The sequence below is a fragment of the Cebus imitator genome, unplaced genomic scaffold, assembly GCF_001604975.1.
Source record: "Cebus imitator isolate Cc_AM_T3 unplaced genomic scaffold, Cebus_imitator-1.0 Scaffold0, whole genome shotgun sequence".
NCBI classification, from domain to species: domain Eukaryota; kingdom Metazoa; phylum Chordata; class Mammalia; order Primates; family Cebidae; genus Cebus; species Cebus imitator.
In genome coordinates this window covers 400,619-424,188 of record NW_016107315.1, presented here as the reverse complement: position 1 = coordinate 424,188, position 23,570 = coordinate 400,619, and the positions used below count along the sequence as shown (strand labels likewise).

Below are 23,570 nucleotides of genomic sequence, written 5' to 3'. Positions count from 1 at the left end.
GCTCAGAAATAGTCAGAGGGATGCTCCCCCAAAAGACTGGCTTCTCCACAATGCCTTGGGTTACCTGGCCCAGCTGTTCTGGGATGCTGGTTTGCTTCCTATCTGAATTAGAAAACTGCATCCTCTCAACTCTTCCAAGCACAGGTAGAAATTAATACAGAAAATGAAATGGACTGATTTCGTTTGGGAACCTCATGGTCTTTTTGGCTTCCACAGTTTCAGGGGGCTGCCCCAGAGCATATGTGGTAAAAGCCTGCCTGAGAGCCCTGTAGGAAAAGGCTTGAGGGAAAATCAGGAAAGCCCCCACATTAGCAGAGCCCCAGGAATCTAAGGAGCCTTCTGACATGTAGTCCAGCCTTCTGAGGCTAAGGGGCTGCCTCCTGTAGGGTTCCCAGCTGAAGAATGTGACATCTTAGGGTGGGAGGGAACTGCTAAGCTTGTCTAAGCCCTGAGGTAACACTGGAATTCCCCCTATTAAAAACTGATTAGCGGACCCTTGAAGCTGTCCTTGAAAGCCACCTAGTGAAGAGTCCTTCCCCAGTCTGGTGTCCTCTAGGGATGTCCAGCATAGCATAGCCCACTGGCGTTCCAGCTCCTCCAGCTCCCTTCATGTTCAAGCCTCCTCCATCCCTTGTAAAGAAGATGGGAAGGGGGTCTAATCTCTCTGTCTGCATCTGAGTATTGATTTCTCATCAACTCAAAAAGAACCCACTGCTCAGCTACAGCAGCCTGAATGGGCTTTTCTAGCAACCCCACTCTGTATGGCCACTCGAGACCTAAAGGGCATTAGCTAGTATGGGCTACCTGCTAACTACTTGGGCCAGCTTTACCCTGGTCCAGGACTGGAGTTCTCAGCTCTGGCAGCACATTTGAATCACCAAGGAGCTTTTAAAATTCCCAGCATGCAGGCTGGGTGTGGTGGCTCATGCCTGAATCCCAGCACTTTGGGAGGCCGAGGTAGGCAGATCACCTGAGGTCAGGAGTTGGAGACCAGTCTGGCCAACATGGCGAAATCTCATCTCTACTGAAAATACAAAAAAATTAGGCAGGCAAGGTGTTGGGCACCTGTAATCCCAGCTACTGATGAGGCTGAGGCAGAAGAATCACTGAAACCCTGTAGGCAGAGGTTGCAGTGAGCCAAGATCATGCCGCTGCACTCTAGCCTGGGTGACAGAGGGAAACTCCGCCTCAAAAAAATAATAAAATTCCCAACATGGAGACATGCCCCAGGTCCATTAAGTAAGAATCTCTGGGGTGGGACCTGGACTTCAGAGATTTTGTTAAAGATCCCCAGGTGCTTTTAGTGTGCAGGCTGGCATGAGAGCTGACCTGCCCTTTTCATTTGGCTGACATTTGTCATTTGGGCAAAGCCATCCTCAGGGTTCTTTAAATTTGTAAGATATTTTGGCAACTTGCACTGTCCCCCCAGAGCTGCTGGTCACATCCTCCCCTGAAGCAGCCCTCCCTGCCCAGTGGTGCGTGGGAGGGGAGGTGTCGCAGGCGCGTTGGAGGGCGCATGAAGTCTGGTGTGCTGTTTGCTCTTTCCTTCCTCCTGTGCATGTTGTGCTGCCCTGTCCCTTTACAAATGCTGTCTCCTCCTCCCTTTTGTTCTTTTAAACAAGAGAATATTCATGGTTTGAAGTTCATAGTCCATAGGTTGTTACATTTCAGAGATATCAGTTGAAGAGATGTACACTTCGAAATTCAGTTCGGTTGCTGACTTTCACGAACCCTAAGGAAGGGGGACATGAATGGCCTATCAGACATGAAGCAGAATAGGGAGAGGCACACAGGAGGGTCTAAGGCCAGACTGTGGTTAGGAGCGTCTTCCCTGACCAACAGGTGCCGCAGGGCTGATACATAAGTCGTGCATGTTTCAAAAGGGTAACTGTAGAGCCGTCTGTCTTGTGCACACTGCCTGGTCCCCTGAAATCAGGCAAGCAGAGGCGTGCATGCATGCACACTTAGCACACACGCTCACCCCACACTCCAGCCAGACAGGCCAGAGTGGAGCCTTCCTGTGCACAGCCTTAGTGAGAATGATGTGGAAGACGATGAGAAGTTTCAAAAGTTAGTTCCTTCCTTTGTTAAGGTCTTAAGATGAAAAACATTATCTGTCCCTTGAAGGAAGTGGTATTTCTTTTGAAATGAGCTAATGGAAGAGGGAAATAAAAATAGCGGCCCTGGGTTCTTGATAAACCTGTTGCAGAGCTCCCATTCTGAGCATCCCAGGAGAAGCAAGGACCCATTTTAAACTCCATCAAACCTGTTGATCTTGGTTTCACAGTCACGATGCTGATTTTCAGTTGTTCTGTAATGTGCTCCAACCCCTTATTTTCTGTGAATTTTGTAGAATTTCTCTTTGGTCTCAGGAGGTAGCCCTTGATGCTAGAGAGGCTTCAGAACTGAGCTCTTCTTTCCCCCGATCCCCAGGGAGGAGGCCCTCGAGAAGTGCGCACATCCAGATGTGTGCACGTTTCTTAACTTTGCAGACAGACTGTACAGAAAGGCTCCTTGAAGCCCCTAACCAGAAGAGCCCCATTCCTCTCTGTCGGGGAAGAGAGGCCGGCACATGCTGGCTCTGGTACCGCTTACTGTTGCTGTTGAATGTAAAGATGCTTCCTGGTGCTAGCTGGAGTTTGCTTCCAACTCTGCGTTCAGACACTTTCTGAATACTCGGGAAGTGTCAGGCACCATGCTGGGCATGGCGTGGAATAAGGCAAGGCCCCTGCCCTCTCTGTGGGTGGGGGTTGGGTGGGGGGGGGCAGGTGAGCACCAGCCATCACAGATTCTATATCCTGGGTCCCAAAGAACAACAGCCCAGCCAGACCCTGGAGGAGGTGGAGCTGCTGAACCTCAGGAGAGCTGGCCCTCCACTGTTTCTTCCAAAGACTATATAGACCTGAATTTCCTCTTGTGTGAAAGCTATCTGAGCTGTGGGGTGGGCAGTGAGGGCTTGTGTAGGGAAGCCCACCTCTCTCCTCCTCACCCTGACTCAGTCTGTCCAGCTCCTCAGCAGCCCCACCAAAGAGTCTGTTGTCAGATGTATACCGCCCAGGCGTTTGGTCTCATGGGAACAAAGTGTGGTCCCAGGGAGCTTGCGGCCCACAGGCAGGCACCGCTGTTTGCCACGCTACTGGAGACATTCCGTTCTCTGGGGCTAGGGGGCGTGCTGCAGAGAGACTAGTTCCTGAGACCCATAGCCCTGACCAAGCCAAGAGAACTAGCCTCTCTGTGAGAAGCAGGGGCAGGCTCTGCATCTGTCTCTAGGGACAGTTGAGGTCTTGAGACACTGTTCTTACTGGATGCCTGTTAGCCTGGGCACAGCGTGTCCTCGGACGTGAATTAGAAAGTGGTAGTGTGTCCGTGCCCACGTCCATGGCTGCCTGCCCTCAAGTCCAGCTCCAAGGAAAGCCACTGGTATTTTCTCAGGGAGGGAGCAGGTGTGTTGTCCAAAGACAGGAGGCACGCATTTTTTAAAAGGGGGAAATGCTCTCCAGAAACATTGACTCCTTCGTGGTTCATTAATCCATTTTCAATCTTTGATTTCTTAAAGCCAACTGAAAGTGAAAGTGTCCCTGTCCCAACTGCTACACCTGGGGTAAGATCAGCAACTAGTCCCCAGGGGCTGGGCCTTTTCCTTGAGTTTATTTGACCATGTCGAGTTTTCCACTGGTTTTTCTGTATTCTCCATGATTGTCCTTCCAGAACAGTGTCTGCAGTGGTTTGCATTCATCATCAGTGTCCAGTATTGTTGACCAGCCCAGCGTTCTCCTCTAACACAGTAGAACACGTGGACATGCATGTGCTGTGTGGATGCAGTTTCCCAAGCTCTGTGTTGTTAGCATGTAACTCTTCCTTTCATATCATGCTTTTTAAGATGAAAAGGCCCCAGAATCACATCTTCAGTTCTTACCTCTGTCACCTTTGCATCTGTTGCTGTTTTTCTGAAAGTGTTGCATGTTCTACTTTCCATTGGGTTTGACCTCTCCATGATAACCCTTCAGAACTCTGAAGAGAGCAATAGAATCTCCATCACCTTTTTCCGTCTTTTCCGAGTGATGCGATTGGTGAAGCTTCTCAGCAGGGGGGAAGGCATCCGGACATTGCTGTGGACTTTTATTAAGTCCTTTCAGGTAAGGGCCATGCTAAGGACTTCTCTCTTTGTCTTTGAAGATCATATGTAGGTCAATGATTATGCCCGTCCTAGAGGACCCAGGCTCCCCCTGTGTGGACTTAGGTCAATAGAACACATGGCATGCCGGAGAGACCCAACTTAGCATTTCTTGGGTAAATCCCATGAGATTACTTGCCTAAAGGAAACAGAAGAGAAAGCAGGAAGGACCCATAGCTGAGAGAGCTGCAGCATTTCCAAGACAGAGCGGTGTGGGGTCTGCAGCCCTGCAGTGCTTCCGGGATGCCTGGCGGAGGTACATGAGAGTCCCAGGTCCCAGCAGACTGCCTGGAAGCCCAGCAGCCTCTCTCTGACTCCTTCTCCTCAGAAGGCTGCAGCAGTGCTGTCTGTTGACTGGTCTGGATAACATATCAGAAGCCACCACCTGGGCCAGCACACCATCACTGGGTTATCCTGCACCTGGAAGGGTCACAAAGTTCAGGATGTTCAGGCATAGGCCATGTCTCATTTGTCACCTCTGATTCTCCAGGCTGGTACAGCTCAGTTCTAGACTTTCCTGAGCAGAACCAGCTTTTCTTCTACCTGCCATTACCCTGCCTCAGATGTTCTAGCCTTCTGGACTGATTCCATTTGGAGAAGGAAGTATGGGAAATAGAGATTCTTATTAAAAGGTGCACCCAGGAAGGGAATTTGTGGATATGCACAAACATTAGAAAGTGAATCATGCACCTTCATTTTTAAAAATTACTTGACTATTTTTCATTCAAAAGTAATAAATGTTTACAACAACAAATGAAGCTGTCCAAAGATAAATAAAGATAAAATTAAAACTCGCCCCTCACCCACCCCTGGGATAACCAGTGTTACCAAGTAAGCGTTTGTCCCTAGTGGATGGAATTTTCATGGGTAAAAGGGATAAGGGACAGCATTGGGGTGGGGGGCGATGCAGGCACTCCCAAGGGAAGTCACAGGTCCTGCTGGGGAGAGTGAGGCTGGAGGAAGGTAGAGTAGGGCCTCAGGCAGCTTAGCCTTGGACTTGCTAAGGCACAGAATCTTTGGCAGTTGTTATTCATGTAAAGTACCAAAACCTAGGAACAAACTGCTATAAAAAATAGATAATTCGGAGGTAATATCATCTCACTTTTTAAAGAAATTCTTCAAGATTCAATCTGCCACAGATAAGAAAGTCATGTTCCAGAGTAGTGGTTCATACAAGCAGAAACTGTGCAAACAATAATCTTAAACATTTGGAAATCTACGAAGAAAATGTACATAGGTATGTTGAGGAAAGCCTGAAACAAACCCTGTGGGAGCCTGCTGAGCAGCCCAGCTGCTGGGAGGGCCTATTGTACCAGGCCAGGCTGGCAGGCACAGGTCCACAGCTGGCACAGGTCTGAAGGTGGCTGGGCACTTGTGAGCCACTGACTTTCTGATGAGCTCTCTCAGATAATAGAGAAAGCGGGTGTTTTAAGTGTGTGTTCCCAGAATTAAGCTTAACAATCTGGGCACCCTATGCATGTGGACGTGTTTGTCACATGTGATGAGGTAGACAGCAGTTGAGGAACATTCAATTAAAGGATGGGGGCTCTGTCAGACACTTGCATTTGGTGTTTCTGAAGAGAGCCACACTTGGCGACCCCCCAGCTCACTCCTTTCCTTCCCTTGCCCTGCCCCCGAACTTAGCAGCCCTTTCAGAAGGTGTGCATCTTAAGAAAGGTATTTTGCATTCTACAGCAACAGCCAGAAAGTGGCTCTTCCCCTCTGACCCAGTAATTCCACTCCTAAGACTTCACCCTAAGGAAATACTTCAGCAGAAGCAAGGTGATTTTGCATAAAGATACTCCTTTGCAACATTACCTACAGTACCATCCCCCAAAACATACCCACAAAACGAAGTGGAAGTACTCTAAGTGTCCAGTGTTCTGGAATGGTTTGATCAATTATATTTTCACCTAAAAACTCCAGTAATGAATTTAGGAATTATCATGAGAGTGATGTGTCTGTGTTTAGGGTCAGGCTACAGGGTTGGTGACCATGGCGAGCCCATCCTGCCTATAATATTGTAACAGTGGGCGTGCGTGTGGATGGTGTCTTCAGGACTGAAGTAGTTGTGCAGTGCTGGGATTTGAACTGTTCTTCCTCGTGGTCGGGGTTCTTTCACTGTAACACGTGGAATGGAAAGGAAGCATGTAGCCTCTCATGGGTCTTCTCATGGGACAGCCAGCCGGTACTGAGCCCAGTGCCTTTTCTCTCCCAGGCACTCCCCTATGTGGCCCTCCTCATTGCCATGCTGTTCTTCATCTACGCGGTCATTGGCATGCAGGTAAGCTCCAGCCATCCCGCCCTCAGGGTCCCTTTCACTGGGTAGCCCCAAATCTGTAGCAAGATGTACATTGACCAGGTAAAGCAGAAGCGCTGTGATTTTTTCAGCCAGACCCCTCTGCTGAAGCCATAGGAAGACATAAAAGACATGGCTGCTTGGGAGAGAACTCCAGGGGAGGCCCAGGCTCAGAAGAATGTAGAAAGCATAGAATGTGCCGAGAAAAGTTGCATTTCATGGCAGAAGAATTACGCTTTATCATAACAAAGTGAGATTCACTTGAAACTAAATATTTCCAGTTGCTAAGACTGAGGAAAGAAGCATGTGGCCCCTCATGGGTCTTTTCAGTCTGTGCTGAGCCATCGTGGGGACAGAAGGCTGGTGCTAAGCCAAATGCCTTTTGTGACCATTGTTGTACTTTAGTAGCTCACCTTTAAAAGGAGGCATGAAAATGGGCTCTTCTGTGACCCAAGCTGAGAGGCTGAGGCCTGTTTCCCAGTTCCTCCTGGGCGTGGGAAAGGGACCGTGCCTCCCAAACAGAGGAGCCCTAACACCAAGTGGGTGGTGGGATGGGTTGTGGATAGGAAGAAAATGCCCGTAGGTATGTTGAGGAAAGCCTGAAACAAACCCTGATAACCCTGCCTCCCCAGGCAGAGTGGAGGGAGGCAGCCTCTAAGAGTGGAGGCGGTAGGAGAGCCCAGGTGCCTACAGATCCCTGCTGGCAGGCTCCTTACGGATTCTCCACGTGTGCAGGTGCCATCTTTCAATAAAGGAGGGATGTAAGTGACAAAGAAATGAAGCGATTCTGTGATTCTAGGAGCAGAGAAATGGTAGTGCTTAAAAAAAAAAAAAATCCTGAAAGCATAGAAGCATTGGCAGGTCTCTGGGAATCTTACCCAGAGTTATGAAACAAAAGTCAGCAAACTTGAGCCTCTGTGACTCAGCAGCACGTGGTTCTGTGTGCCCTGGAAGGTCTTTTATCACATATTTTCTCATATAAAAAAGAGCTGCCTCAGAACTGCAAACTGCATGACACACACCCCTCCGGATTCACCCAGCAAGCGTTTGTAAGCCTCTGCAGCCTTCTCTGGAATGTCAGTCTGCTTCTAAGTCTCAAAAGTAAAAGTCTGTAGTACCCTCCCATTGCCCTGAAGGTAAAGCCCGCTATCCTGCTCGGGGTTCACAGCCCCTGCCTGTTGGCTCCTGCCCTTGCCTCCAGCCTGGTCTTTTATCTGTCTGCTCCTCACACATGTGATGTTCATTCCCTCGGTATCTATTCTGTCACCCTGCCCCTGTGAGACACGGTGCTTCCTCCACTGGAAACACTCTTTACCTTTCTTAACGCCTGATGTATCTTTCAGTTCTGAGTTTACATGTCACTTCCCCCTAGAGGTTCCCTGGCCCTGCCCCCCAGCCTTGGGTGGATGAGCCTGTCTCATGCTTCCTGTGTATCTGGACCACCCCAGTATCATCCTGGTGTTTGATGTTGCCTGTCTACCCTTGTGTCTCTCCCCCAGGGCAGGGGATCCTCGAACATGAGACTGTGCCCATCTGGAGCACCATGTTCCCAATGTGTAACCCGCTGCCTGGCACATGGTTGTGCTTGGCAGATCTTTGTTGAATGAGTAAAGTGCCAGGTACCATGAGAAAACCTTAGTTGGTAAAGATCAAACCTGAGTTAGTTCTGAATTCACATATGGATTTTTTTTTTTTTTTTTGCATGATGAAATCTATTCTGTTTTTCCTAAAACTTCTCCACCTAGATGTTTGGGAAAGTTGCCATGAGAGATAACAACCAGATCAATAGGAACAATAACTTCCAGACGTTTCCCCAGGCGGTGCTGCTGCTCTTCAGGTGACTGGACTGGCTGGTGTGGGCGGTGCTTCTGGGCAGGGATGTGAGTCTCCCGCTAGCTCTGGGTCCGGAGGGATGGAGGACACAGGTTATTAAAGCAGTGTGCCTTTCCCAGTTGATTGTGATAGCTTTTTGTTTTTGTTTGTTTTGTATTCTTAAACACAGACCCTAGCATTTCAAACACAGGAATTTCACTGGATTGTTAAAACTGCTGTGGTAATCCTGATTGTGGTTGGCATAAGGTTTATTCATTTGGGAGTTAGGCTACTTAGGACACAGGTAAAATTGTGGGATGTATGTTTACGCATGGAAGCATACACTAAATATGACTGGAAGACAGAAACATAGCAAAAACGTAGAAGCCTTTTGCACAGCCAGTGGGGAACATCCTAAGATGTATGATTTCAAATTTTATAAGGTTGCTTTTAACCCCAGTTAATTAACTTTGTAAACAAGCTGCCCTCATAGAGAATTTTCTAGAGATCATGAAGTATTTCTAGTGACTCTAGTGACTAACAAGTCATTTGCAAGTTAGGTGGTTTTTAACTCTGCCTTCAACAAAATTGAACATAGACTCAACTGCTTAAGTATTTTGGTCATTAAAAATAATTAATAGTCCGGGTACAGTGGCTCGTGCCTGTAATCCTAGCCCTTTGGGAGGCTGAGGTGAGTGGATCACTTGAACTAAGGAGTTCGAGACTAGCCCAGGCAACACGGCAAAACCCTGATTCTACTAAAAATACAAAAATTAGCCAGATATGGTGGTGGGTGCCTGTAGTCCTAGCTACTGGAGAGGCTGAGCCCGGGAGGTCGAGGCTGCAGTAAGCCAAAATCGCACCACTGCACTCCAGCCTGGGCAGAGCAAGACCCTGTCTCAAAAAATAACAACAACAATTAATGTTAATTATAATACAAATGTTTGAAGTAAATAAGACACAAAAACAAGCATCATTTATACAATTAGTACACTTGCATAAGATGATGGCTATAAATCAAAGGGAACTGCAGCAGAACCTCGGGTTACTGTGATAAGTTGCATGTGAAAACAAGTAGGAATTTCAGATTTTCATTAGCTCACATTGGATTTTCCCCAAATGACTAAGGTTTTGCTCTGTTAATGAGTTTTTCTCCCCTAAGGTCTAAGCTTTAAATTCCTTTTTTCCTCCACTAAAGCCCCTTTTTTCTTAATCTGAAAAAGGTGTGCGACAGGTGAGGCCTGGCAGGAGATCATGCTGGCCTGCCTCCCAGGGAAGCTCTGTGACCCTGAGTCAGATTACAATCCCGGGGAGGAGTATACATGTGGGAGCAACTTTGCCATTGTCTATTTCATCAGTTTTTACATGCTCTGTGCGTTTCTGGTAAGTGCTCAAAGTAGCTACCCCTCTCAGTGTACAGATGCTTATGTAGCATTCAGTGTTCACACCAGCGACCTTGCCCTGTCCCATCATTCAAGGACAGTTGATGTGGGTGAGCACTCTGGACTCCACTTGGCAGTTGAGGGCTTTTGTTTAACCAGGCACGTGTCACTGCTGCCACCTTTGTAAGCAGAGATTTGGTGCTCGCTAATAGACTTGGAGCAATTACCAACCACCTTAGCTTCTTAGGGCTCCTTTCTAAAATGTCTAAGCCAGTGTGTATGTTGGTGACTTAAGAGTGTGAATTATTTGGTGATAATGAAATTATAAAACTGCAATGTGTTTCAGAAGGCCTGCCTTCCCCAGGAGTTTTTGAAAGCCGTTCCAGAAAGCTAGAACCCCACTCTTTCCTTAAACATTCTCCAAATAGAAAGTTTTTACAATGTCTCTTGGAGACATGGGTTCCCATGTTTCATTCCATGTAATTAGAAGGCCTATGCTAAGTTCTAACCCTATCCAGCTGCAGCTGAAGTTCTTCCCTTCTGATTTGCTTTTTCAGATCATCAATCTATTTGTGGCTGTCATCATGGATAATTTTGACTATCTGACCCGGGACTGGTCTATTTTGGGGCCTCACCATTTAGATGAATTCAAAAGAATATGGTCAGAATATGACCCTGAGGCAAAGTAGGTTGAAAAAGATGCGCTTTGGTGTGTGTGGGTGGATTTTGGAATGTCAGCTGTGGTTTTTGTGGAGTGGACTGAAAGTTCGGGCCAGCTGGTACTGTTCCTGGACCTCGTGTTGTATTTTACTTCCAGGGGAAGGATCAAACACCTTGATGTGGTCACTCTGCTTCGACGCATCCAGCCTCCCCTGGGGTTTGGGAAGTTATGTCCACACAGAGTAGCGTGCAAGGTGAGCGTCCTGTGTGCATGTCTGACAGCCTCTCTTGTAGACGTTCCCTTCATTTAACACACACTTGGTAAGTGACACGGCCAGGCCTTCGTCAGGTGCTGGGGATGCAGAGATGAATAATACATGGTTCCTACCTCTGGAGAATGCTCAGATTTATAACTTTTTGAACACCCTGTCAGGAACCATCAGAAGAGGAAGGGAATTCTGTAATTTGTCATTGCATGGATGGTGGGGAAGGCGACATTTCAGTCAAGTTCAGAAGGAACATAGGAGTTTGTCAGAGGGAGGAAAGGCTCAGAAGGAGGCAGGAGAATGGACGGAATGGCAAAGGGTGAGTCACTGGGTCACCCTTGGGCTAGGACGCAAGAGGAAGTGCCAGAAGGCCCCAGGCACAAGCTGAGCCTTCTCTGGCCTGCTGAGGCCCAGGAGAATGGGGAAGAAACACGAATTTCAGGTTTCTGTGTTAGGAAGGTGACTGTTGGCAATGGAGAAGTAGACCTGAGGCAGGAGGACCAACCAGGAGACCCAGAACGAAGGCAGCAGAAGTGGGAAGAGAGAGGAGTGGTCGCTCCGAGATCCACTTAGGACAAGGACTCAGTGGCCTGGGTGAGGGGAGTGGGAGTGCGAGGAGAATGCCTCTCCCAGCCTTAGCAGCGGGGGACACAGTGCTATGTGTTCCACACGTCCCCTCTGCTGCAGAGCTTTGTGGCCATCACAGGAGATGGGGTCTGTTTTCTGGCACACCAGGCCCTGGTCTCTCAGGGATGGACCCAGGTCTCCCATTGCAACCCATTTCTGTGTTTCCATGCCAGAGCATGCTCTCAGGGACCCTCAATGACACTTTTCCTTCCACAGAGCTCACAGTGCAGCACTTTACATTTGTTGTAGCAACAGAAAAGGGTTTCTGTTTTTTCAAGGAGAAATACAGGATTTGCCTCTTGAAACTCTGCCTTTATAGACATTCATCCAGCCTACATAGCAACTAGTTCTTGTTCCTCGTGGATCCAAGGAGATCCTGGGGTTGGGTGTTTTACCACTCCAGCGTGCTGAGCCAGATCTAGACAGAAACCAAGGTAGCAAAACAGAGTCTAAAATGTGTTTCAGACTCTCAAAGAAATGCCCTGAGCCAAACTCATGTCCCATGCCCTGAAAATCCAGAAAGCCCTATAGGCAAGTCTGTAGGGTGCTTGCCTCTCCTGAGGCCGGAGTCTGGAGATAGAAACAGAGGTTGACATTTTTTTTTTTTCCATAAACTTCCCAGTACTAGCCTCTTTTCTGCTTTCCAAGAACAGTATGGGATCCAGTTCACTAATGTCATCTCGTGTGTAAATTTCCAGACTCTTTTACACAGAGCTTTCAGGTGTCCTTGCGGCACAGTCATCCATTTTGCTGACGCAGGAACTTGCCAGGAAAAGTGAACAAATGTCCCGGGTTCCTTGGCTGCCTGTGCTGGTTTGGAGAGGGGGCTGGGGGTTGGAAGGAGGACTAGGAATTTGGGTGGGATGGACTATGCAGACACAAGATTCCGATACATCAGTACGGAAGAGAAAAAATCTTTTTCTTTTGGAACATGAAGTTTTTCAATATTATCAACATTACCATTTATTTAGTGCTTGCCATGTGCCTGACACAAAACTCTTTGTGTCTATGAGTCCTTTAACCTTTGCAAGGTCCCATCCATTGGGCATGTCATCAGCATTTACAGGTTGAAGTGACTGGGGCCCAGAGAGGGTGTCCTTCACCCACGTCCCCTCCAACTCTCATTGCTGGTGCTAAAGGGATCATGAGATAGAAGAGGAGTGGGGAGCGTGGATCCTGCTCTGAAAGACCAAACCCTGGGAGAAGCCATGCAGATTCATGCAAAATGCTACAAGATGTACATAATGGTCTCAATAGGAAGGTTCCTTGAAGGGAATAGTAGTGGATCCTGTTGGTTGAGAACCTAAGTTCCAGGCCCTGTGCCTGGCCCACTGTGATTTACTTCCTTTAACTCTCACAACAGCTTTAAAAATGTGCCTGAGCTGGGCACGGTGGCTCACACCTGTAATCCCAACATTTTGGGAGGCAGGATCCCTTGAGGCCAGAAGTTCAAGACCAGCCTGGGAAACAAAGCAAGCCCTCATCTCTAAACAAACGAACAAACAAACAAATGTGCCTGAAATGGAGATCGGACACTAAGACCTCCATTGGGGTTGATGAAAAAAGGAGAAGACTGCTTGAACAGTGAGGTTTCACTGTTTAAAAAACAAAATACATCATCTGCATGTTAGCGTTTATATTTCATGACTAAACCTTTGATCTTTGTCCTCCCAGAGTCCCCTAAATGATAGATTGTATTAATCAGGGTTCTCCACAGAAAGAGAGCCAGTAGGATGGATATGGAGATGTATATGTGTATATGTGTGTGTGTGTGTGTATTTGTGTATGTATACGTATATATACGCATATGTATATATACATATACACACACACAGGTTTGTCATGGGGAATTGGCTTATGTGATCATGAAAGCTGGGAAGTTCCATGGTCTGCCATCTGCAAGCTGGAGCCCCAGGGACCTGGTGGTGGTGTCCAATCTGAGTCTGCAGTCCTGAGAACCAGGGGAGCCCATAGTGTAAGCCTCGGTTGAAGGCAGGAAAAGACTGGTGTCCCAGCTCAATCAGGCTGGCAGAGAGAGAATTAAATCTTCCCCCACCTTTTTGTTCTCTGTGGGCCCTCAACAACAGGATGAGGCCCACCCACATTGGGGAGGGCATTGCTTTACTTACTCTACCAATTCACATGGTAATCTCATCTGGAAACATCCTCACAGACACACCCAGAAATCATGCTTAACCAACTGGGCATCTCATGGCCCAGTCAGCTTGACACATAAATTAACCATCATATGAGTAACCCCCAAGTGGCTGTTGAATTGAATTGAGGGTTAACTAGAAAAGAGAAGAGTGATAAGCGGAAAATAAAGATCCATCAGGATATGACTGTGATCACTCATTTGCCCTCTACAAAGAAATTTTCTTTTCTGTTTACAGAGATTAGTTGCCATGAACATGCCTCTCAACAGTGACGGGACAGTCATGTTTAATGCGACCTTGTTCGCCTTGGTTCGAACGGCTCTTAAGATCAAGACCGAAGGTGAGCATTCCCTGGCAGCAAGACAAGATGGTAGGAAAGGAAAGAGATATCACATCCCACCTTGCCTTCCTAATTTAGGCCTTTTCTTGGCCAAGGGGAGGCCCTGGGGAAGGGGCTGGGTAGAATGGGGATGTCCATGCTGGGTTGACCGGCTGGCCCCTGCCTCCTGCCTCCTCATTCTTTCTCTCCTTGCTTTATGCTTCACTCTGTCCCAGAATGTTTTGAGTTGACTCATACCACTGCTTACTACATAGCAGGGGAAACAGGCAAGGTGTCAGAGCAGAGATGGAGCCATCACAAATGCACTCAGAGCCATTCCTTACTAGTTACATGACCTACACTAAGGAATTTCACTGGTCTGAGCTGTAGTTTCTTTCTCCATAGAAAGGAAATAAATACAGGGATGTCCAGGAAGTCCTGAGAATGAAATGAGATGATGTCTACAAAAGCTCCTCTGCAGCGCCTAGCACATAGTCAGCACTTGGGAAATATGGTGGGATCAGCATCTTCCCAGCTAAGAGACCAACCAGCCCAGAATGGCCTTCACAGCCACACTCAGCCCTGGTCAAATCCTGGCAAAACAGGCACTAGAGTGTGGCCATTGGAGCTGGCTCAGTGGTGACCTCAGAGTTGGAATGGAAAGCAGATTGCAACAGGTTGAGGAGTGACCAGGAGGTGTGGGAGGTGGGAGGTGTAGACCTCAAGGGCAGCTGATTCACTGAGGCACTAGTTGGAGGAGAGGGAAGAGGAGGCAGCGAGGGACCCATGCTGAGTGCAGGCAGGTGACTTCTTCCAACCCTGGAGCCCAGGGAGCCTCGATCCAACAAAGCCAGCCTCTTCCAGCCTAACAGGGCCCCTTTGTAGCATGCTTGCCTGTACCTGGCCCCAGGCCAGCATTCTTAGGGGTTCTAGAAGGCAGAATGGTCTTCTATGCTGACATGTTAGTTGAAAAAGTCAAGCGTCAGCTCATAATAAAAGGCCAAGGTTATGTTGTACGGAGGAGTACATATCGTAGGAATTGAGAGTCTTATTTGGGTGAAATTTAGGCTGGATCTTCAAGGAAGGAGGTACGATTTGAAACGACCAGTGAAAGAGCGGAAGGCAAAGGCATTCTGGGCTGGAAACAGTGGAAAGCAAAGAGTAGGTCCTGGCTGTGGGAGGGTAGGATGGAATCAGAGTGGGACAGGCCATGAATTACAGGGCGAACCATGTTTGTTCCCTTAGTGGAGGGACTTCCCACAGGGAAGGGGTGATTACTATTGCTGAATATAGGAAGTGTCTTTGCCCCTGACTGGGGTGAGCCCGGCGTGAGGGGAGAGGCCGGCGTGAGGAGGGAGGAGGCCGGCGTGAGGGGAGAGGAGGCTGGCGTGAGGGGAGAGGAGGCCGGCGTGAGGGGAGAGGCCGGTGCGAGGGGAGAGGCCGGCGTGAGGGGAGAGGAGGCCGGCGTGTGGGGAGAGCCTGGCCTAAGGGGAGAGGCCGGCTGAGGGGAGAGGAGGCCGGCCTGAGGGGAGAGGAGGCCGGCGTGAGGGGAGAGGAGGCCGGCGTGTGGGGAGAGGAGGCCGGCCTGAGGGGAGAGGAGGCCGGCCTGAGGGGAGCCCCATCAGAGGGCAGCATGTTGATCCAGGTCAGGCTGGGATGAGGCTGTGCAATCTGAGGAGAAGCTGGGGAATAGAAACAAGCCTTGTTTTCCCCTTTTGTTTCTTGAATCCAGGGAACCTGGAGCAAGCTAATGAAGAACTTCGGGCTGTGATAAAGAAAATTTGGAAGAAAACCAGCATGAAATTACTTGACCAAGTTGTCCCTCCAGCTGGTGGTCAGTGCAGTCTGTTTCCTAAGTAGTCCTTGGCCAGTGCATTGGTTTTAATGCTAGTGTCTCCAGAAAGGCCAGAGAATGTTTGCAAAATGCTGTATATATCAGTTAGAACATTAAGGCCAACAGATAAAGAAAGCCCTTTGGCCATTTGGTGTAATTCTTTGGGGGTAATATGAAGACCATTCCAAACAAAGAAGAGGCTTCAGTGAAAAACTAAAACCCACATGGCTGGAGCAGGGCTTTTCTTTTTGGTGAAGGAATTAATGTTTGAGGACAAGATCATGATCTCAAAGTGAAAAGCCTATATTTTTTGTCCAAAATGAAATATTCAGAACTAGTTTCCAGTTACCCTTCAGTATATTGTTGAGAACGTCTCATGAAAAATAGCTTTCAGGAAATTGTGTTTTTGAAATGTTCTTATCAAGACTGAATTTACTATCATAATTACCAAAGATGCCCTTTTTACTAGCAGGCATGCTTATTTCCTTTTGTTATTTATCACAAAATAACTAACCTTCAAATTTTTATAAATATATATAACATCTATATCTATCTATATATGTATATATACACACACAGTATATATATATATATATATATATATATATATATATATGCATACTATTTTTGCCTTTTTATTTAAATACATGTGGACTTAGACATTAAGATGGTTGTTTTTGACTGTTCTGTTTCTAAGTTTTAAAGGTGCAGGATCTGTTCAGCCAGTTCAGCATTCTAGCATCCTTGGGCCATGGGCATGGGATGAGCCTTTGGTGTGCCTTGTGACAACCAAATTTTTATAGCGTTGCTGCCCTCACAGCTTTTGACACTGGTCTGGCTCAGGTCAGGGAGCTGACTTCAGGACCGGGGCCAGGACAGCGACCAAGGCCTCTCCCTCTGAGAAGGTCATGAGCTCTGGCTCTTGGGGTGCAGAGAGAGCAGCATGCCAGCCAGCTCTGCTCCTTGGCATGAAGCAAGAAGCAGCGTGAGCTTTTGTTGCTGAAGGGATTACCAGTAGCTGGTGCGGCCACCAGCTCAAAGCTGGGGAAGATGGCCCAGTAAGAAATGATAAAAGGAAAAAACAAAGAAATAACAACCACCAAAAAACCCACACACACAAAACTCCCACCTACAGAACCTTGGCTTCCCACAGGAGAACTGATACTGCACGTTTAAAACAACTCTTTGGTTTTCATTATTTTCCTTTTAACTGCGCATCCAAGAGCTTGCATGGCTTAGATGAATTGCTTTTGAAAAATTGTAACAATGTGCTTGAGCTTTTTCTGCAGCCTGCATTCCTTTCACCTCTCAGTCTTTCAGAATATTCTGAAGCAATTCTGTTTTAGGGTGGTGGCATGGAATCAGAGTTATCTCTTGCCAACTGTATTCCCCTACATTGTTTCTTGAAACACAGATGCATGCTTCAGAATAGTGGGCTATGCCTGTCTATGTAAACCTTCCTCCCGCAAGCCGAGGACCTCCTCCTCCCTAGCTCCACCTGACATCTCTCTTGGAACGCCACCTTCATCACGACCAGCCAAACTCCCACATTAATACCCATCCACATGAGATGCCCTTGGAGGGTGTCATTTGCATTGCCCTGAAATTTCATTTTACCAAAAGAAAAGTCCAGAATTTAGCTCACCATCTAAGCTCTTGTCCTTTGAAAAGCTGATCAACTTATAGCTTTACCAGACTTCTAATAGAGTGGAAGTCTTCTTTCTTGGTCCAGTAACTGGACCTAGCCTTTTCTCTCTGTTTCTTAACATGGGTTAGAGTTTAAGATGACAAGTTTTAATGCATTCCACAGCGGCAGCAAAAGGCAGTGTGAAGCCCAAGAAGAGAGAAATGGGGCCTTAGGAGGAGACTTAGGAGCTCTGCAAGCTACCTGCCATTGTTGACTGATGTCCTCAGCACAGGGCTTATGTGGCTGAATCTCATATGAGCACTGTGGCCATCAAGGAAGGTCAGAAGGCAGTGGCTATCAGGCTTTGGTGCACAGACTCTGCAACAGTTGCCGGGCAGGGCTTTGCTGTCCCCTTTCATCATTTGCCTGTCTCTCCTCTTTTATCTTCCAGTAGACCCATGTCCCCAACCTTTCCTGCATCACAGCACACTTAGAAAGGATAATATTTGTATACCCTTCTGGGCAGCAGATGTGGAGTTCTTGAGGCTGAGGGCCTCGATGTCCCCTACATCATCACCTGGTCAAAGAGCAGGAGACTGGGTGAGGCCAGCCTCCACTCCAGGTGGCTGGGACTGGCAGGTGTGGGGTACTCAGGAAGTGCCTCTTAGCCCTGATGATGGAGCTGAGTAGGATGCGTGTTGTAGGTGGCTTTGCTGGAGTGCCAGCCTGGCTCTGTGTGAGCTTGATAATGAGGTCAGGAGTGAACTGTGGATCTGTGGATACACATCAGGCTTGCTTCACTCCCAGTGGCCCGGGGGCCTTGGCTGCCCCCTTACCATCAGTGCTGAGCTGCCTGACTTGCCTTATTTCTGCCTCTCAGCTCAGTTGATCACCTCTGCTCTTCAGCCTTCCCCTGCCGTCTCATGGGTCCTTCCCCTTCATTTCAGAAGCTCTCTCTCCTCCCTAGGACTCTCCTCCATACTTGACCTGGATCCTTTGCATCTTTGCCTTGAAGCGCACACTGAGCTGCCTCCATCTCCTTTTCAGTTCTGAACCCAGACAGCCTCCTTGCATTCATTCCTTCTCTTCCTTCTTGTTCTGTCCTGCTATAGCTTTGACTTTTCTTGTTCTTAGGAACTCTCCCTTGGGCCGAGTCTCTTAATTAGCTCATTGTCTCAATGGAGAAGACGAAGTGACCCTTGAGTCCTCTCCTGCAGGGCCCTGGGTGGGTCCACCTCTGCTCTGGAAGCTGAAGGGAGATCAGGGCTAGGCCTGCATTTGCCGGAAACATCCCAGTGTGGAATGAGGTGTGGATCTTCTGCAGGTAGAACCAGGGCTTTTTCTGGGCCCCACAGAGAACCCTCAGAGCCCTGGACTACAGAGGAAGGCTGTGGCATGGCAGGTCACTAGAGAAGCTCCCTGGGGCCCCTGGAGGTACTAGGCAGACAATAGTGCGTCCACTTCCCATGTGCAGCCTGGTTAAGGGATATGCTTGCATGGTGGGAGAGGCAGCTCCAAAGAAGCTGGCAGCCAGTGTGGCTGGAGACAGCCATCTCCAGAGAGGTGGTGTGGAGGATAGGACCCCAGACTTGGGAGCACACTGCCCTGTGTTCAGGTGCTGGCTAGACCGACCTGGGCAAGTCATTTAGCCTCTCTCCATCTGTTGGGGGCATGGTGAGCAGATCCACCATGTCAGAGTTGGGAAGAGGCCATGAGACCCATATGGAATTCTTCTGACATGGGGCTTGGCACTTATAGATGTCCAACAGTAGGGGCTGGCAAGAGCTAGAGCTGATATTCCAAACACATCTAGAGCAAATGGGGAGGCTGGAGAGCACAGCGGGGGGTGAAGTATCAGGACCTGAGGTCTGTGCTTACCTCCTGCCTTCTTGCCTATGGACCTTCCATCATTAGACAAGCCTGAGACCACTTAAGGACCGTGTTTTACAAGCTACTCAGAGCCTATTGCTTCCCTGGGTGGCCCCCTACACCACTCCAGGCCAGACAACTGAGACAGCCTTCTCACACAGTAACACCAAGCAACTTCTGACAGGGAGAGCTGGAGAAGCAGCCCAAAGTGGCATCTCCAGTGAGAGCCACAAGATGTTGGCAGCATCTCCTGCATGGGCACTAAGGGAAGCCCACCCAGGGTGCATTAGTGAAGGATGATGGTTTTCCATGTCCCCGCCCCCATCAAGCTCAGGATCCATGTCATTCTTTACCTGCCTCCTCCCATAGAGTCCTCATGTCTCTTCTGAGAGGCTTATCTCCATTTTAGAGATGAGAACACAAGCTCAGAGTGGTTGAACCCCTTGCCTCCTGATCAGCATGTAACTCTTGCAAGGGCAGCCTGGCCTAAAAGCCACCTGCTTTGCAGCCTGTGGACCAGCAGCCATTCCTTCTCCCAGCCTCTGCAAGTCATGGTCTGTGGCCCCCAGGGCCCCACATGGCTCCACACACATGGGATGGGCTACTAAAGTGATGGTAAGCTTTACCCTCAAGAGACACAGCACACTGAAGATCCTGTGGGGAGCAGCCATGGGAGACCCATGGGCACATTTACATGTCCAAAGTGGTTTACCATGAGATAGCCAGAGCCTCTATTCTGCCTCATGCATCACCTTTAAAGTCATCAGCAGAGTTCTGATTCCCCAACCATACACGTTGGAGGTTGTTTCTGAACAAAGCAAAAATAAGCCCAGCTCAACTTTGAGGTTGGTTGGACCTGTCACTACAGTGCAGAAAATGAGCTGTTCAGAATTACGTACCAAGAAATGGTATATGGAGCTTATTGGCAGAGAATGCAGGAGCGAGGAGCTCGTGAAAATCTGATTTTGCAGTCACTTTTCTGAACCTTCCTCTCCTTATGAGCGTGTATGTCACCTTTCTAGGTCTCTATCTTGAGATGTCGGGATTTGGATGGTTAATTGCCCTTGATAAGTTTATGGTAGTTATACATGCAAATCCCTATGCACAGGGGTGTAATGTGGCCCGTGAAGCCTCTTTTTGCTTTGTAATTTTCATTTTAAGTAAATAAGACAGCATTTCATAGTGTTACTAATATGCTGCTCTATTAAACTCATAACAAATATATTATTTTCTGCAACCTAGAATATCAGTTCATTTAACTGACACTAATTTTGAGCCTTAATTTATTTGCAAAACCTTGCTTTTTGCTGGTTTGAGACTCCCATGTTATATGCTGAGGGCTCGGTGCCTTCTGTGCCGCACCACCCACCCCCCTGCCCCACCCTGCCCCTGCCCCTGCCCCAGCCAGAAGCAAGTGTTTAGGCTCTTGGTCTAATGTGCTGATTCGGGAGAGCTCTGTCTGGTCTCTCCGTTTAGATGATGAGGTAACCGTGGGGAAGTTCTATGCCACTTTCCTGATACAGGACTACTTTAGGAAATTCAAGAAACGGAAAGAACAAGGACTGGTGGGAAAGTACCCTGCGAAGAACACCACAATTGCCCTACAGGTGAATTGTTGTCTCCTTCTGTTTTCTCTTTTCACTAACGATTTTACAAGCTTATTTGAAATACTAGAGAGCTGCCTATTCATGGTTGAGCAGTACCACCAGGATTTTGTTTAAAGTGAGATACTACACACTCCCCAAATGTGGACTAGAGATACTACACACTCCCCAAATGTGGACTAGCCATTCCTGGGCCACGAGGTAAGTGCTTCCCTCCCTGCTGCCTCCCCCATAGAGCCCCACACCTGCCACCACCCACGTGGCAGGGCTGCCGGGACAGAAAGGAGCGAGCGCTGCCCTTGCACCCTAGCCCCGCCAGGCAGTGTCCTCCAAGCAGGCACCCACCTTCCCCACAGCCCTGGGCTCCAGGGTTCTGGCTGCCTAGTGAATGAACAGCTTTCCATCTGAACGCAAGTGCTTTGTTTTGTTTCTGTTTGTTTCTTACCCCACTGCTTGTTGGTTTTTGGTCCATTTCAGTAACATTCATCACCTCCTAGTATGTACTACGTGTGTGCGTGTGTGTGTGTGTGTGTGTGTAGTATGTACTACGTGTGTGTGTGTGTCTCTAGTATGTACTCTGTGTGTGTGTGTGGTGTGTGTGTCTGTCTGTCTCTCTGTGTTGTCTCCTGATGGCTGGGAGGCCAGCTGTGCACCTGCTATGCTCTCACACCCCAGCCAGCCTCTGGGCCCTCTCCCTCCTCCACCTGAGTCCCACTCCAGGCTCCTAGAGTGTGGATGTGGCTTTCAGGAACCTCTGGCCCCAGCCAGGGTCCATGCCTGTGAGAAATGTAGAATCCTAGGAAACCCCAAAGCTCTGGAATGGGAAGCAGGTATGTGGTGGGGACAAGAAGGCACGATGGGGACCAGGAGGAAGAGGGGCTAGGAAGGTGGTCTGTGCGTGCTGTGAATGAAGGAGACAGGGCAAAGAGGGAGAAGATGCTAAGGACAGGGAAGAAGGAATCACAGAGGCTGGCAAACCATCTGAAACAACTGTCCAAATGAGTCAGAAGCCCAGTCACCTCTGCTGCCCAGAGTGCTCTGAGTCTATCATGGATACGATAAAGAATTTTTAAAAATCTACGCTAAAATTTTATGCCCCTGTTCTCAGCACATGTTAAATTTGGCCTTGTAGATATTGATAAGGTTCAACATGGAAGAGTCCTTCACTCTTCTCCAGGATAAAATGCCCAGTGTTGTTGTGTGTTCAAAGTGATGGTAACAACCAAAATGAAGGCTTATCTTTGATTTTGCTGAGAGAGAGAATATGAATATGAATATGAATGGCAGCCAATGAATGAATGACAAACATGGGCTGTGTTTGTATCTGGTGGGTTGGTAGATGGCCTTGTGTGACAGTGACGTGCTGATTTGTGGTGAAACCTCTGCTCTACCCAAATAGCTGCAGGGATGGGGGAAAGAGGCATATGTGGGTTGGCAGGTGGACCATGAATCCGACTGAAGACGTTGATCTTCCTTCCTTAGATCATGTATCCTAAAGGTAGCTGAGGGAATCCTAGGCTCAGTCAAACAGCCCATTGCCATCTCAGGCGGTAGGATTTACAAATGAAGCTTTCTCACTTCCAACCAATCCAGTTTGTAAAAGTAACAGCTCTCCTTCTGGATTGCAGTTCACAGCTAGCCTCAGAGAGACAAAGCAAACTGCAGAGATATGTTTGCAGATTGTAAGAAGTCTCTGGCCCATCTGTCCTTGAGGACAGTGTGGCCAGGTTGGGTGCGAGGAGAGGGTGTAATGAACATGCTTCTGCAGGCTTGCCCTTAAAATAACCCCTGCCCAGAAGACGAGGCTGGTTAGATTGTTTAGTTCCATTTCCCAGTGTTCTTGGCTTGTGGGAACTGCTTATTGTTCTGCGGGCCTAATTGGAACCAGAACTTGATGACTTTCCTGGAGGGGGGGAACAGAGTCTGTCATCAATGGTCAATGTCCTAATTTATAGCCATCAAGTTAGCTAGGTACCATAAGAATCTTGCATTTTTTGTGGAAGGCATGGAGGCCACTTGGATGCAGGGTTATTTATACTTTTTCTGAACCCCAAGACTTCCCAATTAGATAGCTTCAGCACTTTCTCTAGTGGCTGGAAATGGTGTTCTGATGTTTTAATACATGCAGAAACAACACAAGGCTAAGTATTTATCAGATTTCACATATTGGATTTACTGAGTCTTACGTCGAAGGGTTGAATGGCATGAATAATATAGTGGCAGGTCATGGGTTAAAAGACTCTCTTACATTGCATTGCAATAATGTTGAGGGTTTCTCCTAAATGTTTTTATTTTATTGTTTATAGAGTTTCATTTTACTGGTGAAATGCAAACATTTCCAGTTAGACGATACCAACATATTTTCACATGGCTCCATTGGGATCTGAAGCATCGTCTGTAATTTATGTTGAGAATGCAGCCTAGAAAATTAAGTTGTGTTCATAATCTTAACAGATAAACTGAAAATGTACTTGATTCTAAAACATTAAACAGAATTTTTTTTTGTCTCCTTGAAGGATAATTCAAATTGCATTTTGGCTTCCTGTGCTGTAGAAATGGCTGTGAGTGTGATTTGTTACTCCATGTTTAATTAGCATGAGGAGGCATTCCTTTCTGCGTGATGAAATACTGGGTGGCAATGTAGCAGTTAGGAAAATATGGTGGGATGGCAGTTCCACCAGTGTAACTAGGACAAGGACACAGTCTTGGGAAGCCCTTGAGAGTGGGCGTGGCCTGTTGAGATCGGGGATGACTTGCCTCCTCCCATGACAGGGTGCCCCATGTCTGGCAGACTGATTGCTAATGGAAAGTGGAGCGTGGCCGTCGCAGTGTGAGCAGAAGTTTGGACCTAGGCATGTGCGTGCTTGTGCTGCGTAGGGTGCAGTCTGTCTGAACAGCTTTCAGAACGGGCCCAAGACCTCTGTGCCCCCACCCCAGAGAA

At 48.0% G+C, this 23,570-nt stretch overlaps 1 protein-coding gene across 17 annotated transcripts in view; it reads left to right on the top strand.

Annotated features, from left to right (window-relative positions):
* The window catches only part of CACNA1D (calcium voltage-gated channel subunit alpha1 D), a 319,765-nt gene that overhangs the window by 272,647 nt on the left and 23,548 nt on the right, over positions 1 to 23,570 (top strand). For 9 of the 17 annotated variants that reach the window (XM_037741086.1, XM_037740618.1, XM_037739919.1 and 6 more), the window contains 10 exons: positions 3,557 to 3,601; positions 4,008 to 4,136; positions 6,393 to 6,458; positions 8,219 to 8,310; positions 9,509 to 9,668; positions 10,225 to 10,352; positions 10,485 to 10,581; positions 13,614 to 13,716; positions 15,428 to 15,529; positions 20,502 to 20,632. In XM_037741086.1, the coding sequence (XP_037597014.1) occupies positions 3,557 to 3,601; positions 4,008 to 4,136; positions 6,393 to 6,458; positions 8,219 to 8,310; positions 9,509 to 9,668; positions 10,225 to 10,352; positions 10,485 to 10,581; positions 13,614 to 13,716; positions 15,428 to 15,529; positions 20,502 to 20,632 (1,053 nt within the window). The remainder of the gene's footprint in view (positions 1 to 3,556; positions 3,602 to 4,007; positions 4,137 to 6,392; positions 6,459 to 8,218; positions 8,311 to 9,508; positions 9,669 to 10,224; positions 10,353 to 10,484; positions 10,582 to 13,613; positions 13,717 to 15,427; positions 15,530 to 20,501; positions 20,633 to 23,570) is intronic. The other 8 variants (XM_037743584.1, XM_037743321.1, XM_037740824.1 and 5 more) reach the window with 1 other exon arrangement.